Below are 18,049 nucleotides of genomic sequence, written 5' to 3'. Positions count from 1 at the left end.
GCAGGCCACGATTATGTTAAGAGTATTCTTAATAATCCTAAATGCAAGTATATGCAAATGTACTTATATAACATTTGTTTTCATTGGACAGGCTGCATTAAAAATATTTTGTATTGTAGGACACTCAAGAGTGTAAAGCAGAAAGGTTTTAAAAACCTAGGAACTGAGAGATGTGTCAGCTGAACAAGTCATCATATTCTTTCAAAGATCAGAATTTTATGTGAGAAGATCAGGATATTAGGGGGTTTTGCTTTGTGTAGATATGTTTTAATTTCCTTGCTTATACTGCTGTCACCCCTCTTTGGGCCAGATCATTTGGGCAGATTCAGTAGGTGCAAAAGGCTTTTCAAGCAGGGTATGGAAAGCATGAAAGTGTGAACCCATTATTACTCACTAATGCATATGGAAGCTGTCTGGCATTTAGTGAAATGCTAGATTAAACATTAGGACACTCACAACCCCAGCAACACATCCAATGAGCCTTTTCTGGCCAGGCAGTGGAGGTCTGGGCTCCACAGCTCCCAGGGACAGCCCGTTGTGTAGCTGTGTTGCTACCTCTTCCCGTGGATGGATGGATGGGTGGGTGGGTGTGTGGGTGGATGGATAATACTCCCTGGCTCTAGCTCGACTAGCCTTCTATTTTTCTCCTGTAGGGCTTCATACCATCCCACCTTGGGGATTTACCTTTTGAGCTACTAACTGTCCCTTTCATGCAGAGGAGGTGTAGTCCTACTTGCAAGAGTAAAATTTAGTGATTATGACCGAAGGCACTGCTAGTCGATGCATATCCATTTTGTAATATGTTCTTCATTTGTAGAAAATTAAACATTTGATCCTTCCTGACTGAGAAGAGTAGCTGAACTTCCATTTTATGGCATCATTGTATTGCTTGTTGAGTTTTTCTTTCTTAGGTTTAAGAGCAGACAAAGAAAGATAAAAAGGACACAGTTTCAAAGTAAAACACTTCTGGTCATAGAGCAAACAGTTAAGTAGAGATGTGACTAAAAAGATTTAAAAATTTGGGGCTCAGCTGTCAGAACATATGCAGGTTCAAGTTGGGAGATGAAGCTCATGCCCTAGTAAGGCAAATCAACTTGAGCCTTGATTAATCTATGATCAGGAATGAGTACTGATAGGATACTGGTGCTAAACGATCTAGAACTTAACAGTTCGGTGATACAGAACTGTAATTTTTTGTAAGACTTAAAGCAGTGGCTTATTGTTATCTTTAAAATGTATGGTTTTTTTCATGAACATGAGAGATGTTAATATAAAAAACCTCAACCTTAGCAAAAGTACCTTGTCTTTGTTTTCAAAAAGGACTATGAGCCAGTAATGCCTTTCTGCCCTTAGTTTGCTGAATATTATCTATCTCACACTGCCCGGATGTTTTTGAAATGAAACAAAACAACAAGGAATCAAAATAAATTCTTGGCCTAGCTGACCATGTGTTAAAGAGAATTTGATGTAAAAGGAAGAAAAACTATTTTAGTCCCATTGCAGCTTGATGCTGATTGAAAAGAGGGGAGGATTTTGTTTGAATGCATTTTCCTGCTTTACTGGCTTGTTTTCTACGCCTCTAGTAGGTATAGGATGGATATAAGACATGAAATCTAAAGGGAAGAAGCTGCTACCTTGGTTCAGTTCTGAAGAAGAGTGTGGAAGAGCATGGAAGGTGTTTTATAATCAGTCATGTCAGAAGGTTCAATGTTTTGAATTAAGAATTTAGCTATGGTGCATCTGAGGTGGAAATGTAAACATGGGGGTTATAAAACGTTGCACACCGACTGCTAGATTTGCAGTAGGGTGGTGGTAGGAGAATGTAGAGTTTACTTTGGTGCACGTGCTGTGTGATGAGTGCACCATCAATTTGCTGCTCCAGGCTTGCTTTTGTTAGTTAAAGAGAGATGACATTAATCTTTGTCCTGTATCCTTTTAGCCACTGCTTTTTTTGTTGTTACTGAGTAACCTAAATTTATCAGTTGTGTAGACACTTAGTTTAATTGGCTTGATGTGAGAACTGCCCAGAATGTTTTTTTTTCTGACCTAAGTGTCAGTCCAGGGGCTGGACTGCCTGTTTCTGGGCATGCAATAGCATATGCAGGGAAAAAACCTTGCAAATTACTTACATCAAGTAACAGTCTTCTAATAAAAAAGAATACTTTATGTTCCGATTCATTGTGTTAAGAGTGAACTCTTATGTTATTTTGTACTTTAAAGAATGCAGTAGATGTAACCTGCAAAGCTTCCTATGATCTGAAATCGTAGAGATACAACATTTTCTGAAATTGAACAGAGGGATTTCAGATCAAGTATTCATGCCCAAATGTCTTTTCCTTTTGGCTTTGTTTTTAATCATTCATCTTTTCAGAAAATCATCATACACCTTCAGACTAATGAGCTTCTAAAATTGTAACCTTGACTATTTAAACTTTGGTGTTAAAATTGCAGTCTTCCACAGTAGATTCTTTCCAAGGTATTCAAAAGCAAATTATATGTTACATTTAGTTAATTTAACACCAGAGATGCTTGTCAGCTCTCAGTAATACTTCTCTACCATTTACAAGCCTACCAGCGTTTAACAGAAAGTTGTGCATGATAATTCTTCATAATGCTGCTTTTAGGGTGCTATTTGCTCACACAGTTGAATATCCTCACCAGCAGATTGGTTGCCTTCCTTGATCATTGTGTGCTGGGAGGCAGAAGACCTGCTGACGCAATCAGTGTACCACAGCAGGACACTGTTGCCCTTCAGTGAGTGTATTTCTAATGGCAAGGAGTATGATTTCTGTTGATTTTTGGAAAATGAGATCTAGCACAGATAATTGGCTAAAAAGCAGATGCCATGACCTTATATTCTAGTGCCTGCTGGAGATGCAAGTAGCTGTACCAGGAACTACACATTCTATCAGTTCATTTTCACTTTTTTTTCAAAGAAAAAATTGAAACTAAAGAATGTTAACATGGGTTTAACCCTAATGCTTTGCTGTTATTCAGATAGCCAGCAGTAGCCTTGTTGGCAGTATGGAACATTGAAGTGAAGTTTTTGGTACACCAACAAAAGTATGCTAAATGTATTAATTTTTTAATGTCAAATACCATTGTTTAATGATATAGAGGATACTCTATTTGTTAAAATATGAAATAGAGAACCTATCCTACAGTTATGTTGTGACCTTGAAGAAAGTCACTGAGGCTCTTTGTATCTATTCCATGCAGAGAATTGCATTTGCTGTTATTGTTTTGTGTGGTGTCCTTACACTGGATCACAAAATGGTTTGAATTTACCCAGAAAAAAAGTCCTATCGTATAATGATCACAACACTACTGCTTTTATGTTGTTTAAAATTATTGTGCAGGTAGAAATACAATCTAGTTATGCCCATTTTGAGGAGCAGGAGAAGGGATGTGAAAAAGGAGGAAATGCTGCTAATTCTGTGTGCTTATGTTTTGCTTTCTCCGGCTTTGGGGAAAAATATTCAGAAAATACAAGCCATCCCCTGTGGAAGGCTGTGTGGCTGTACTGCAGCCCCACACATACACTCTTCAGTTACAACTGCTAAACCTAAAGGAGAAATTGACTGAAATTGAGTGGCATGGAAAAGTGACATTATAGATCTCATGTATTTTCCAGGGATTTTTGATCCATGTAGTTGAAACTCTGTCCTTTTCCTCTGGCAGATGTCATGACTGAATTTCTTGTACTCAAAAGTTGCAATTTAAAGCAATCCAAATTTTTTTTCTTTTAAAGATGAAAGATAATTTTACTTTTAGAAACATCTGTTCTTGAGTTCTAGAAAAGGTAGTTGAAATACAGGAAAAATTTTAGTCTATGTTAAATATGCCTTGTTTAAATGAATATTTTATAGCTGCAGAAACTCTACTAGAATGAGACACGCATCTTCAGAGTGTAGTCCTCTCCTTCCTCTCACAAATCAAAGTTTTTCTCCTAAGGATCTCTGACTTGCTTATTCTTTAATGCCATGGAGTTTTGCTAATGTAACAAGCATGTCTTTGATCTGTAAGATAGTGGTCATTATTCATTTAAAATTACGTGCAACCCTCACACACACACCCCCCAGGAAAAAAAACAGTCTCTTTTGTAACGTGTAATGCTTCCAAATTACAAGCTCAGATACTTTTTATGAAGCTGGACAGCTGAAACAGTTAATAGACCCAAAAAATTTTAGCTTTGCAGTCACATTTGGAGCTGTATGAATGCCTATGGGGTTTTGGGTTTGGGGTTTTTTTTTGGCTGGATTCAGTTTCTTTTGTATATGTAAAGTCTGGTTCTGCCAGGCAAGTAAAGGCAGCATTCTTCTCACTAGAACTAGGCCTACCATGCATATACATTTTCCTGTGTTTCTCCCACCAGTGAACTTGCCTTGTTTTTAGGGCCAAGAGTTCAACATTTAATTTTCCTGCTCATTGATAGCTTTTGTGACCCATTATGTGTCCAAAGAAGGAAAATTTTGTAACAGTGGAAATTAAATGTAGTTTTCTTATCAAGCCCAAATTCACTTGTTCTCATCCTGTACATTCTTAGCTAAGCATGACCCATTCATGTGTCCTAGTGCCTAAATCATGACCAAAGAGTTAAGTATGGAAGTCATGTAGATAGCTCATGTCTACTGTAAGAAGTGTACAGAAATTACCAAGAAAACAATTAATAGGCATTAGATAATTTCTGTTTTATTAAATTATTTTTTCAACATGTTCAATATGTAGGCTGCAAGACAGATGCTGTATAAGTGTAGACAGTGGAAAAGGTAAGATCAGCAGCTACTCCATCCAAGCTTCTCCCCTCCAGTACTGCACAGTGATTGTGTTTAACTGCGCTTCCTTGCCAAAAGTGTCACCTTCTTGAGCTCCTTCAGAACATAGACTTTCATTTTTTCAATGCTTCACTGAAATCAATAGAGATGAAAAGTCAGAAAACCTTGAATGAAAGCTGAGGTTTCAGGCCACTAAATGGTCTTGGTAAAAAGAACTCTGTCATGTGCATGATCTTTAGAGAAAACATTGCAAGATGGTTTTGCTTAGGGTGTTGGGTTTTGGGTTTTTTATTCTCTTCTGGTAAATGACTGCTATCAAGATGAGCATGATCCCTAAAGGGTAAATGAATTTAAAAGTTATTCTGTTCTAAGAGCAAGCAACAGAATAACTTGAAAATGCAAAATCAGCAAAGCCACAAAGCCTAGTTTTAATCTTTTTTTGTGACAAAGTGGAGAAGAAAGCAAAGAGTCAGACTTCATACAGTCTCACACCCCCAGTAGTACAGAATTTGACAGCAACATGCCAAGGCTGAAAACAGCACAAAGAAAACCCTAACTGCATCTGGCATTTAAAAAATACTATGGTGAAGGTCTCTTGAGCGTTTTCTTTTTGGGTGCATTTAGTTGGGCAATATTTCTGTCTTGACATATTATTTACTTATGCCTGCGTATGTAAATAAGTTAGGCAGTAAGTACAGCTGTATTACATTTCTGATAGCCAGGCTGAATCTATGGTACTCTCCCAGCTTGAATTTGCCTTGAGACTCTTGTGACAGAAGCCTGCCCTATACTTGATCCGTGTACGTACTCATTCCACTCTAAGGCATACAGTACCAGAGAAACACAAAAAATTGTCCTTTATGTGAATGACTTTTCCTGATCCCTAGTAAATGAACATCTCTAGATTAATCACGAAATCCACCATGAAGTATGTGCTTGGCTTTCTGATTGGTTTGATGAAAAGAACAGAATTGAAAAAGGGGAACATTTTTTTTTTCATGTTGTCAGCCTCACATAAAAATGCAAGGAAAATATTTATGTTACAAGTCCTTTCCTTGTTTCATTTGCTATGTAGCAACATAAAGTTATGGTTTTTATGCTTCTTTATGTTTCCTAACATTAAATATTATATACTGATATTCCAGTACATCAGTAACGAACTGTTAGTGAAATCTGGCACAACTTTCAGATGACTCTCAGAAGTACAGACTTTGGGTTTGGAGTCATCTTTATAAAAATTCATCAAAATCTGTTTAGATGCATGCTGTGTGACTTACAGAAGCCAAACGCAATACAGCCTTTCCTTTTCATAACTGAAACTGAAATGTTTATTCAAGTAATAAGTACATTTAAGCTAGATTTAAGTTAAGCATGTGGCTCCAGAAGTGTCCATGATACGAGGTGTAAGCCTAGTCTCCTAAATCTGAGGCTTTCACTCTGATCTCAAGCTTTCACGCTGATCCAAAAAATTATTTAAAAAAAAAAATCTTCCTAGAATTTATAAGGAAAATGAAAATGGCTGGGGCTTTTTATTTTTTTCCTTCCTCTATCTCTCTTTATTTTTTTTTTTGTCATCTATTTCAGTGTTCATTAGAGAACATGTGTATTTCATTATTTTTTTTTATATTCTCATGAAGTTTGGACAAAAAAAAAAAAGAGTAGGCTTTATGGCTCTGAGCTTCTACTTCATTCCTCTTTATGGAGGGCAATACATCAACTTCTGCTGTGGAAAACCAATGTATTAAAAACCAGTAATTTGCATGATGATAAATGCAATTAGTTCCATAAGATAAAAATATATTTAGAATGATCAGTTTGTCAGAAAGTCTTCTCTGAGAATTCAGCATCATCTTTACTGTATAATTTCCCCTCCTCCTCTTTCTCTCCTCTTTTCCCACATAAAGCAGAAAAGGAAGGATAACTTTTACTTAATTCTGACACTTTATGTTACAAAAAAAGGGTGGGCTTAACTTTAAGTGCATAATGATTAATTTTGTTTCTAATTTATGAAACTTCTATTTCTGAAAGATTTTTTTTAAGCAAATTACTTCAGATTCTTTAGATATTAATTTGATGATCTTGAAAAAAGAACAAAATACAAACCTTTCCCCCTTCTGAGAGGAGGCTTCTATATCAATGAGTAATAGTATCTACAGAGAAAATGCAAAATTCAAGACATGGGAAAAATTTAGAAAGGAGTTAGTTTCTAGTGAATATAATGAGTGATTCACAGTAGAGCTCATTAAAAAACTCTGATTTGGAATGATGCATATTTTTATCACAATACAGCTGTAACCTATCCTGTTACATGCTTTGAAAAATTAAAGAAAACCTAAAAATAAGAGTCATTCTTATTGTAGTGAGAAATTTTGAAGATTATACTATAAAAAACCCCCATGGCCACAGAAAGGAAATATGCATGCACATATATATACACACACATGCATTGCATGTATATATATAGGTATCTTTTCTATTCATGCATTATAATATTCTTTTAACTGTATATTCTTAGTAGCTTCTCCTACTGAACCTCATTTGGTAAAGATGATATACAGAACTACAGAAAGAGCAGTTCTCAGATATTCTGGGTTCTACTTGTATAGTCAACGTGTTTGCAGTCTCAGTATTTTCTGGATTACTTGTCAAATTTTGCTTTGAATGTAGCATTATTATTCTGGTTTGTTACTCAAAAGGGAGCTTGTCAGAGATTGGAATGAACATGTTTCCTTCCTTTCTGAATCCTTTTAGGTAATAGATGAGAGAGTCATGCTGTCTCCACTTTGAATTCAGTTTAAAGTTGGAGTAACATTGGTCTGTGATAGTTTCACAATCCGTATACTAACAGATAGGGTACTGAGATGAAGATATTAATGTGAATCAGCTCTGTGCCTGAGAAGCAAATTTGCCCCATGTGGTGAATGCCCTTGTCATTAAGCTGCTAAAGTGAAAAAGAGGCATCAACAGTTCTTTTTCCTGTGAATTGTAGGAAAGTCTGATTGGTTACTTGTTTCATAAGATTTTTCCATCCATGTTGCTTCATGTATGGATCCTGGAGCATTTAAAGGGCTATTTTGCTGCTTCAGGACATTCTGCTATTTTTGGCAAAGTGAGGAATTTTGGTGTTATGCAACTTTTGGATGTCTAATTTGAGAGATTTATTTTTAAACATATCTGTCATTATTGAGGTCTTAGAGTTCATTGGTTTTGAGTCGGAACTTTCAGTGTGCAAGCTAATCAAACTGTGAAGTACGGGTCCGAAAGAGAAGGTGTAGATCACCAAAATAATGATAAGCTGTAACAAAGATGGTTTACTTTATGCAGGAAGTCTGCACAGTCTGGACAGGTATATAGGAGCTGGGAAAGGCTAAAGAGTCGAAGTTTTAAAATCTGAAGGCAACACTGTGAAACGTAAAAACTGTTTTTGTTGGAGTAACATCGAATGTAAACACATTTCAGTAGAGCTGGGAAAAGCTGAATCCCTGAGCCTGCTCCATAGCATAAAGAAGTGAGATGTATTTGGAAGAAGACTGTCTGAATGTGATAGAATGTAGTAGTCCAAATATGTTGAGCAGAATTTTGCACAGATATAATTAATATGCTTTCTGAAATGGAAAAAATCAGTCATACAACATTCATGAGAGCTGCTATCGGTAGTCCCAGAAAGGTGTTCTTGCTGGCCTTACTGTATTTTCTATTTCTCTTGTGCATAGTTCATTAAAATAAGCCATACTAAGACACAGGTAACCTAATTGTTTCTCAAAGCAGTCAGGATGTATGTTCTAAAAAAGCTGCTCCAGGCAGAGCTCATTCAGTACTCTGAATTAAGAGTTGGTTTAAGACTGGTTACAACTTTACAAGGTCTGTGTTACTCAGTATCTATTGGGTCATAATAAGCATTTTCACAGAATCACAGAATCACAAGGTTGGAAGAGACCTTTGAAGATCATCAAGTCCAACCATTCCCATCCTATGCCAAACCATACCCCTGAGTACCTCATCTACCCTTTTTTTGAACACATCCAGGGATGGTGACTCAACCCCCTCCCTAGGCAGCCTGTTCCAGGCCCTGACAACTCTTTCAGTAAAAAAATTTTTCTCTAATATCCAATCTAAACCTGCCCTGGCACAGCTTCATGCCATTTCCCCTTGTTCTGTCTCCTGTCACCTGGCTGAAGAGACCATCGCCCACCTCTCTACAACCTCCCTTCAGGTAGCTGTAGGTGGTGATAAGGTCTCCCCTCAGCCTCCTCTTCTCCAAGCTAAACAGCCCCAGCTCCCTCAGCCGCTCCTCATATGATTTGCACTTCAGGAAGGAAGGAAGTGTATGTTACAGGTAAGTTTAAATCCCCAAACAAGCATTTCTTTTCAATATTATGCTTCTGAATGTGGAAGAGGAGAAGCATAGGTTTTTTACCTATTTTTTTTGTTTGTTTGTTTAATTAGCTTAGCAATTTAATTAAAATATACTGACATAATGATGCTTATAACAGCAAAGCTTGGTTGGCATCCAAAATGTGAGATGAAGACAGGCAAAGTAAGAACTCTGAAATGGGTAAGCATGGAAACACTAAATGGAAACATGTTAGAGGGTGATCAGTAGAAACTGATCAAAAATAAAAGAAATCTTGGTCCCACTGAAGTCAGTAGTATCTTTGCTGCAGACCACAATGGAGAAAAGATTGTGCTTCAGTTATATCACTTTAGGAACAAAATCGCTTGAAATTTCAAAAAAGAACGGTGGGAGGAGGAATATGTTTATATTGGGGAATAAGCCCCAAAGGTGGGGTTTGAGGGATATATTTCTTAATCAAGGCAATAAAAAATTGTCCTTGAACATACTCTCTAAAATCTTTCATAATCCACTGTAGTGTTTTTGTGTAGTCTGAAACGGTAGTTATCACTTTATTCTCAGCAGTACTTTTTTATATCCTGATACTGAACATTCCTATCTTTGCGGTTGGTCATGACAGTAGGTTGTGGTCTGACACAAATGTAAAGTTTTCTCAGTTTTACAATCCTTATGAAATTGAGTCAACAGATTATGCTTAACACTTACATATATATTGAATGCATGTTAAAAAAAAAAGCAGGTAATACTTTCAAGAAGCTTCAGTAACTTTGGTATCTTCAGATTATGCTTGTAGCTGAGTGGCTTCTCTTGGAAGGATGGAAAGTATTTCTCTCTAGCATGGCTGCAGACAGGTATATAAATTTAGCAGAACACCAGCTCTTTACAGCACCAGGAAAACAAGGCAAGACCTTCACCAGTGGAGGTCAGATAAAACAGTACCATTTGGAAAAATGGCATTTAGCCCTTATTTCTCCACTGGCAGGTTACCCATTTCCCAGGCATTGAGAGGTAGGTATCTTGACAGCAGCTAGGGGGTTGAATAATTTTATGTCTTCACACTTAAGTATAAATGGCAATTTATATTTAATATACCCTTCTATTTTTGTGTTGATTTCTCTCACTCCTCTGTCCTCTAGTTTTCTTTTAGATTACTTTTTCTATCCACCTTAGATAACATTGTAACATATGCAACTTATGTAATGATATTTAACATTTCTCTTTTGGATTTATTAGTTTCCCCAAAATAATCCACAAATACTCTTAATGCTCTTAATAGAAAAGCCATGAACATTTTGACCCCTGTAGAACTAATCCAGACATCTTACTTGCACCCATTAGTTTTGTCTGGGTTCAGAACTGCTACTGATGTGAGTCTGTCTTTATGAAAACCAGATATTTGCCATGGTGTTTTGCACTTTTTTTTGCATTTTTACAACTGTTCATATAATATTGGGGAGGGTGTCAAAAGGCACATTAGAAAAAAGACAAGGAGTGACTTGAACTTTTCAAAGGGCCTGTCTGATCATAAACTCATCAAGGGAGGCAAAATCTCTTCTGTTGACTTCATTAGACTCGGAGTCAGCCCTGTTCTTCCTTCCAAGTGCTGTTGTAGTTTTCTCTTTTTTCTTTCTTTAAAAGGGAGGAAGTGAGAAGGAATAAAAAGACCTGTCTGTTATCACTGTATTAACAGATAAAAAGCTGCCAGTATCTACCATCTAAGATTACAAAGGCACTTAGTAACAGAATGGCCTGATACTGTGGGAGAGCTCTAATAGCTGGTTAGATCAATCAGTGTCTCAACAGAGTCTTGACAAGTTTCTCATTTAATAGGCTGAACCTGTTTCCAGCTGTTATTAGTCTAAAAGTTTTTAAGATTTGACAAGACTAAACTCAGTCTGGATTGCCATTGTTGTGCAGGCCAGGAATTTTGTCATGATTACTGTAAAAGCAGTCCATTTTCTTCCTTGCAAAAGGGCTGTTTTTCCAATCTTTTTTTTCTTTTCTTTTTTTTTTTTTTTGGTTGTTTACTATTGTGCAAGAAAGCAAAACCAAAGACGGCAAAGTTATCAGATGATGTCCATGAAGGCAAGATAGACTGAAATGAAGCTGATAAGTGTGAATAAATGCACCACTGGTCAAGCTTAATGCACACTCGATTTCTTCTTGTTCATCTCTTTTTAAGATAAATGTGTCTTAGATATCATGATATCAATCACAGAATGGTTTGGGCTGGAAGGGACCTTAAAGTTCACCAAGATCCAACCCCCTGCCATGGGCAGGGACACCTCTCACTAGCCCAGGTTGCCCAAAGCCCCATCTAGCCTGCCCTTGAACACTTCCAGGGAGTGGGCTTCTACCACCTCCCTGGGCAACCTGTGCCAGAGCCTCACCACCCTCATAGTGAATAATTTCTTCCTAACATCCAAGCAAAATCTACCCCCTTCCAATTTAAAACCATTCCCCCTCATCCTGTCGCTACAACGTGTGATAACTGTGCAGCTAAAAAATAGATGTTTTACCAGTTAAATCAAGTGTGATCAAATATGAACACAGGAAAGCAGTACGGAAAATCATGATACTGACAGTGAAACCAGAAGGAAAAGACTGCTGTTTGATAAAGAATCTGAAATATTGCTTTGACAACCCAAGCCACTGCAGTCTTGTCAGCTGAGGAATATATTTATGTCTTCCTGAGATGAATGGTAAAACTCCCACTCATTTTGGCTTGGGAAAGAATTGAGCCATGCTGTTTCTGCAGAAATCTAATCATTCAGCTATTTTTGGTTTAAATTAGAGTAGTCTCAGAATTTATACATGCTGTTTGGTGAGAACTGGATAATGATATTTCTCACAGGATGAGGATTGCCTGGTGAGCAGAGTGTTCCAGCTGCAGCACTGCCTGCCTGCTAGCACATTCCTTATTAAAGGAGGAGAGAAAAAGTTATAAATAATACTTATGCCTGTGTGACTTCAGCCAAGGATTTTCCTACCTCAGGGGAATACACAGCTTTTCTAAATGACCCTTTATTCTGCTGCCGAGTGAGGCTGGACATGATCCAGAAAATCAGTCTGTTTATAGCTGCAGTTTTAACACAATTAAATAATAGCTCTTATCTTCAAGTGGCTCACTGTTTTCTAGTGCAAGTTTTCATTGACTAGGAATAGTGGGCTTTAAATATTAAACATTTTTTAAAAATATTTTTCTAGTGATTCAAATTATAAAACTCAAAATCTTTCTAAAATCTTTCTAAAAATTAAAAAACCTTTATCAATGTGAAATTTAATGGAAAAAAGTTTATGCTTTGGTATTTGGTTGGCATTAACTGGATTTTGCTTTGTGTGGAACTTGTTGAAAGGAAGCATTTGTTTCTTTACTTCCTGAAGGTTTGGTTTTCCAAGCTGTTCATGATACAGTGTTTTACCATCAGCTTTCAGAGCTCTCAGATATACAGTGAATGGATACTTTAGGAAGACGGTGGTTGAATTCTGGAGTGTGTTACATACAAGCTGTCTTTCACAGTCCAGCTGGAAGGAGGAGATGTTTGTAGTGGCTGATGACGACTGACAGTGAACAAGGCAGCCCTGGTCCAGCTGCTCATGTGAATGGCTTTTCTCCTTGCAGCAATTGGCTCTGCTGGGGATGGTCTCAGTAGCAAAGTGAAAAATACAGTGACAGGAATTACTTCTGCTGATTTGAGTGCAGCACAGCAGAGGTATGCTGGTAGAAAAACATGGGAAATTTCAACTTCTGATGTGTTCATTTTACTGTTCCCTGCATAAATGGCAAAGTTCAATCTTTAGGGCTGTAATAACTTTGAAAGCCAGTCAAAAAGACACTAAGTAGGTTTCCTTGCTCCTCCTCAAAACAAAGCAGTTTATGTGCCTCCAGTGCTCATTTTCAGCCATTCCCATGGCTGTACAAATATGCTGCAATTCCTCTTTTTTTTTTAGGAATTGCTTTTCTCCTTCTGATAAAGATGTAATAGTTTGCGGCATGATGGTGGACACAGGGTAGGCAAAAACTCCACTGGCTTTGCTTGTTCATGCTTGAATCCCAAACAATGGTGATGCCTAATGACATAGCAGAGCACCTGGAAATATATACCGGCACATTTCAGGAAAATCAGAAGGATGTAGTAGGCATTTACCAGAATTAATAACCACAGTGATTCAAAAATCATTAGTGAGGTTGCAAAGAAAACCAGGACAAAACCATCCCACCTTACTATAAATCTGTCATAGAAATGATGGTATTATCTTGAGATTGACAGGATTATCAGGAGATTGTCTTTATTTTACTTACAGATTTTAACTCAAGCAGTCAGCCCTTGAACTTTCCCTTTACAGTTGTGAGAGTAGAGGTTTCGATTTTGTTGAAAGATGAAATTGGGTCGCAACTTGCGAGCTTTGCTTGATGAGTTGAGCCCGCGAAGAGGACACAATGTATCCTTTCTTAGTCACAGTAAAGTCATAGGTATTGATGATGATTTTTAAATGAAGTATGGACCACTTAACTGCTGGACAATAACCTTAAAATCACAACCAGATGAAATATTCAGAGTAGGAAACTCAACAGCACTCAACTAACAAGATAAAAAACATTGAACAAGTCCTTGAAGTGTGAATGGAAATATGGATGCAGATGGCTTTAATGAATAATACTAATTAAGATCCATGTCTTCAATGACACATGGAAAACTACTGTCCTTTTTTAAATTTAACCCCATGTCACCTTTGTTAAATGGTCTGTGTGTAGACTTGCTTCTGTTTTCTAGCATGGGTAAAAGAGGATACATTGATAGACTCCAATATTTTTTCTCTGTACTGTGTAAGGCTTAAGAGAGATGGTTTTGGCATTATTTATGTGAAACTTGTTTTTATTTCAGGAACTTACCGAGTTGGATATGAGTGTTCTGTTTTCAGTCACATCACGACTTCTAAAATTACAACCATGTAGGGATGAAATTTTGTCAGGATATAACTATTTGGACAAATGTTGAAAAAATCAAATGCATTGCACTGCATTTTCATCTTACAGAAAAACTGTTTCCTGTCTGAAATACAGAAATGTCCAGGTTCAAAACCCAAAGTGATACATTAAAGAAATGATTTATAAGTATTTATGCAAGCATTTATTGGAATTTAACGATGTTGGTATCATTAGAATATGTGTTGTGGCTTTCGCACTCTCTGTGACACTCATCCAAAGCCTCTGAGTCGTATCACTTCTGTGATACTCTGTAGGAACTTGCATGAAACATAGGCTTTCTTCCTGCCCCATGGATAGGATGGTCTCTGTGCATGCATATATTTGCTAAGTTGGTTAAGTGGGGACTGAAATCCATGACACTAACTGCAGACTGCAGGAAAGCAATGTCAGATCTCTTTTGTTTTGGTGCAGAGCTCTGTGGCAATGAGCTAAATCAAGATTGCTTTCATTTTTCTTACTACTCCTGTTGCTGTTGTGGTTATCATTATTTTTGTGTCACTGTCATCCTTAGGACCTCCCGATATGGGCTGTTACTGCATTTTCTAGCTGCAGAACAAAAAAAGTCTTTGCAAATGTGTGTAACGGTTATGAGAGAGACAGCACTGACTGACACCAGGAGAGAGAAGAGTGTAGGCAAAATGTGGAACAGGCATGTTTTGGGGGATTGCTATAGTCTCAGACAGTCAAAGCGTTCTTAGGTTCCTGCATCTATCTGGGCATAGTCAGGACTTCAAGTAAGGCACTTTGCAGATATTTACAGTGAGTTTCTTGCAAGTGAGAGAACAGGGTATTTCCTGGGAAGAGAACAGGGTATTTCCTGGGAATGTCTTTGTGCTCACATGGCATTCCTGCTCTGTCGTGGAGACTGGGGTCCAGAAAGGAAGAAAACTGAATCAATTGTTTCAGTTGTGGAAAGCAGGTTGCTCTGGATTTGTGAACTAATTCCTTAACGGTCCTCTGTGACCCACTGTGAGACATGGATTTAGGAACTGGTGAAAATAATACCCTTGAGTGTCCAACAGCATGGATAGCTCATCTGAGGCTTCACAGCAGCTGCAGGGGTTATTACAGCCTTGAGGCTGCAGTGGCTGCCACAGATAGCCTTAGTTGCAGGCCTACTCTGTCCAGGAAGCACAATTCCACCTATATTAAGCTATTTTTCCTCAACAGGATGAGTGGTGACAATGTGTTTTAGCCCTAAAATGCATCCTTATGGCTTCCCAGTTGATTAGGTGTATACGTCATGTGAATTATTCAACCGAACTTGTTTTCTTTGAGGGAGAAAATGAACATATTCTACCAGAATGTTAAAACTAAGGCAATAAATGGCACATCAGGAAATTACACTTAATAGCTGACAAAGCAAAATGGAGGTTTTGCTATAGTTAAGGTAAAGATCTCCCAGCTAGTGGATAAAGGGAAAGTGGCAGATGTAGTTTTTCTGGATTTTAGTAAGGCCTCTGGTGCTGTCCCTTACAGCATCCATCTGGAAAAGTTGTTCAGCTGTGGGGTGAACAAGTTCACAGTGCAGTGGATGAAAAATTGGTTTAAGGGTAGAGCTCAATGGGTGTAGTGAACAGGGCTACGCCTGGCTGCTGACCAGTCACCAGTGGTGTTCGTCAGGGCCAGTTCTGTTTGATATCTTTATCAATGACCTGGATGCAGGAGTTGAATGTCCTATTAGCAAGTTTGCTCACCGCACCAAATTGGAATACTTTTCTCTATAGCTTGAACATGTTAAAGGAGAAGGAAGATCTGAGGTTGTCTATGTCAGCATTTACGTGATAGTTCATGATTAGATTTATCATCAGAGACTTTAGGCCAAGTAGATGGAGAGGTACTCTGCTCTCTGCTTGCCAACACATCCTTTTCTGATTTTCATATTTATCTCAGAATGCAACACCTATAGTAGACTCATGTTTTATGCCACTGCAGAGAGTTAGCAGGACTTGCACCCCTGATAATGAGATTTTATTTAATTTTTTTTTCTGCTATTTTAATAATGCTAACAGTTCACTGAATTATAGACCATCCTAAGTATCTATACTACTGGTACTGTTGTTGTACTTTCTGTTTCTTTGCTACTGATGTCATTGTATTTGAACTGTATTTAATTCCTTATAGCTGCTTGTAAAAAGAAAATAGTTACAAAATACAAGAATGGTTTAATAACCAGTTAATGAGATTTCTTTCTGACAACACAAAAGTTTATCAGAAATTTTCATGATAAAGTAATTATTTTCTTTTCAGGTACCATGATCAACAGGATGTTACTAGCAACTTCCTTGGAGCAATGTGGTTGATTTCAATAACTTTTTTATCCATTGGATATGGTGACATGGTACCTAATACATACTGTGGGAAAGGAGTCTGTTTACTCACTGGAATCATGGTAAGTGTTTCTGAGTTTAGTAATTGGATATGAGATTAAGTTTGCTGCAATTAATCCCAAAACTTTTGGTAGTCATAAATATTTATTAGTTGACTTGTAGAATACATGCACTTAGTCCGTTCCCATGGTCTTTCATTCTTGGTAATGGAATGGAGGGGTTTCTTCATCTCTAGGTAAAATTTAGCAGCTGTGTAATGGAATACAGAGAAACAAATTCCACCCTGGCTTAATTTGCAGCTTCAAAATCTCAATAGACCGTTTTATTAAATGTTAAAGGCTCATGTAATCGCCACTATCTTTGGACATATGTAATTTGACCAGTAGTAATAATCAGTGTACAGTACAGACTTTTGTTTCTTAAAATTAATTTAATAACAAATGTGATGGTGGCTAATCTCCTATAGCATTTTATATGAGCATAGTTTTCTACGTTATTTAAGTCTAATAAAATGCAATCCATAGCATTCCATTGCTTTTAAGTGGATTTATGTAGTGCAGTTTTCACTGTGAGTTTTTCTTATCTTGATATAATGCAACAGTTGTTAGTCTTTTCATATTCAGTATATATTTATTCACTGTACTTAATGTCTGATTTTAATTTTTCTGTATTGCACTATTTGGTCAAAGTTAGGGAGTAAGTTGGTGTATTATAATGTCTGGGTAATTTATGCATATCTACAGTAAATTAGAGGCAAAAAAATCTCTGGACCCTGCCACTTTTATTTGTATCAATAAGTGTAAGTACTTGTGAGGTACCTGTGAGTGAGAAAGGCAGAACAAGCATCATATATACAGTATATGACAGTAAGATAAATGCTTGTTTCTGAATTTTTACCATTGATCAAAAGTAATGCAGCTCCAATATCTGCCTTCTGTTAAAACGGGTGTATAGGGATTTTGTGTGAAAACAAATTATATGACATAGTTGCCCCTTCTGAACAGGTGTTTTGGGAAAATTTTAATTTTTAAGGTGTATTTTGTGTCCAAAGAGTAAAGTATACCAATGCATTTTTGTAATGTTTAAAATTTTTTTCCAGTTGTTTTTCTTTTTTAAATATCAGACAGGTTTCAGGTCATTGACTTCTATTGAGAAAACCTTCCAGTACATTTTTCCAGTATTGGCAACAGCATATCTCCTTAAATACAAAGCTTGCGATGTAGTTGGAAGGTATGGCTGGTAAACAGAAGAATGACTCAGAAGGCTTTTTAAAAAGCCGTTGGCTAAGCTCAAATCTGCCATCTTCTGGGGTATTTGCCTTTGCTCCTCTTTCTGAGATGGATTTTGATGCCAGAGGGAATAAAACATGGTCATAAGTTCATTAGAAAAAAAGGAGGACAAGCAGTAGGTATTACCACGGGGATGTGGCGAATGGGGGCAGGACTCTGCTATAGAGCTTTCCTTCTTCCCAGGCACTTTTCAGAAATCAGAATGATGATGCAGGTGTCAGATCTTTTTGTTCACTCAAATTGTTCACCACTTTTCAACATTTCCATATGAAAAAAACTTACAATAACACAAACCTATGACTTTCAAAGCC

General features: G+C 37.2%; 1 protein-coding gene across 1 annotated transcript in view; it reads left to right on the top strand.

Annotated features, from left to right (window-relative positions):
• KCNN2 (potassium calcium-activated channel subfamily N member 2) overlaps positions 1 to 18,049 on the top strand; it is a gene marked incomplete at both ends in the record, with an annotated part of 70,825 nt that overhangs the window by 30,909 nt on the left and 21,867 nt on the right. Inside the window, one exon of the mRNA XM_084278303.1 lies at positions 16,370 to 16,511. Within this exon, the coding sequence (XP_084134429.1) occupies positions 16,370 to 16,511 (142 nt within the window). The remainder of the gene's footprint in view (positions 1 to 16,369; positions 16,512 to 18,049) is intronic.

Source organism: Gallinula chloropus (genome assembly GCF_964237585.1).
Source record: "Gallinula chloropus genome assembly, chromosome: Z".
Classification (NCBI taxonomy): domain Eukaryota; kingdom Metazoa; phylum Chordata; class Aves; order Gruiformes; family Rallidae; genus Gallinula; species Gallinula chloropus.
The sequence above is the reverse complement of the archived record's forward strand: the minus strand, read 5'-3'. Positions and strand labels throughout refer to the sequence as shown.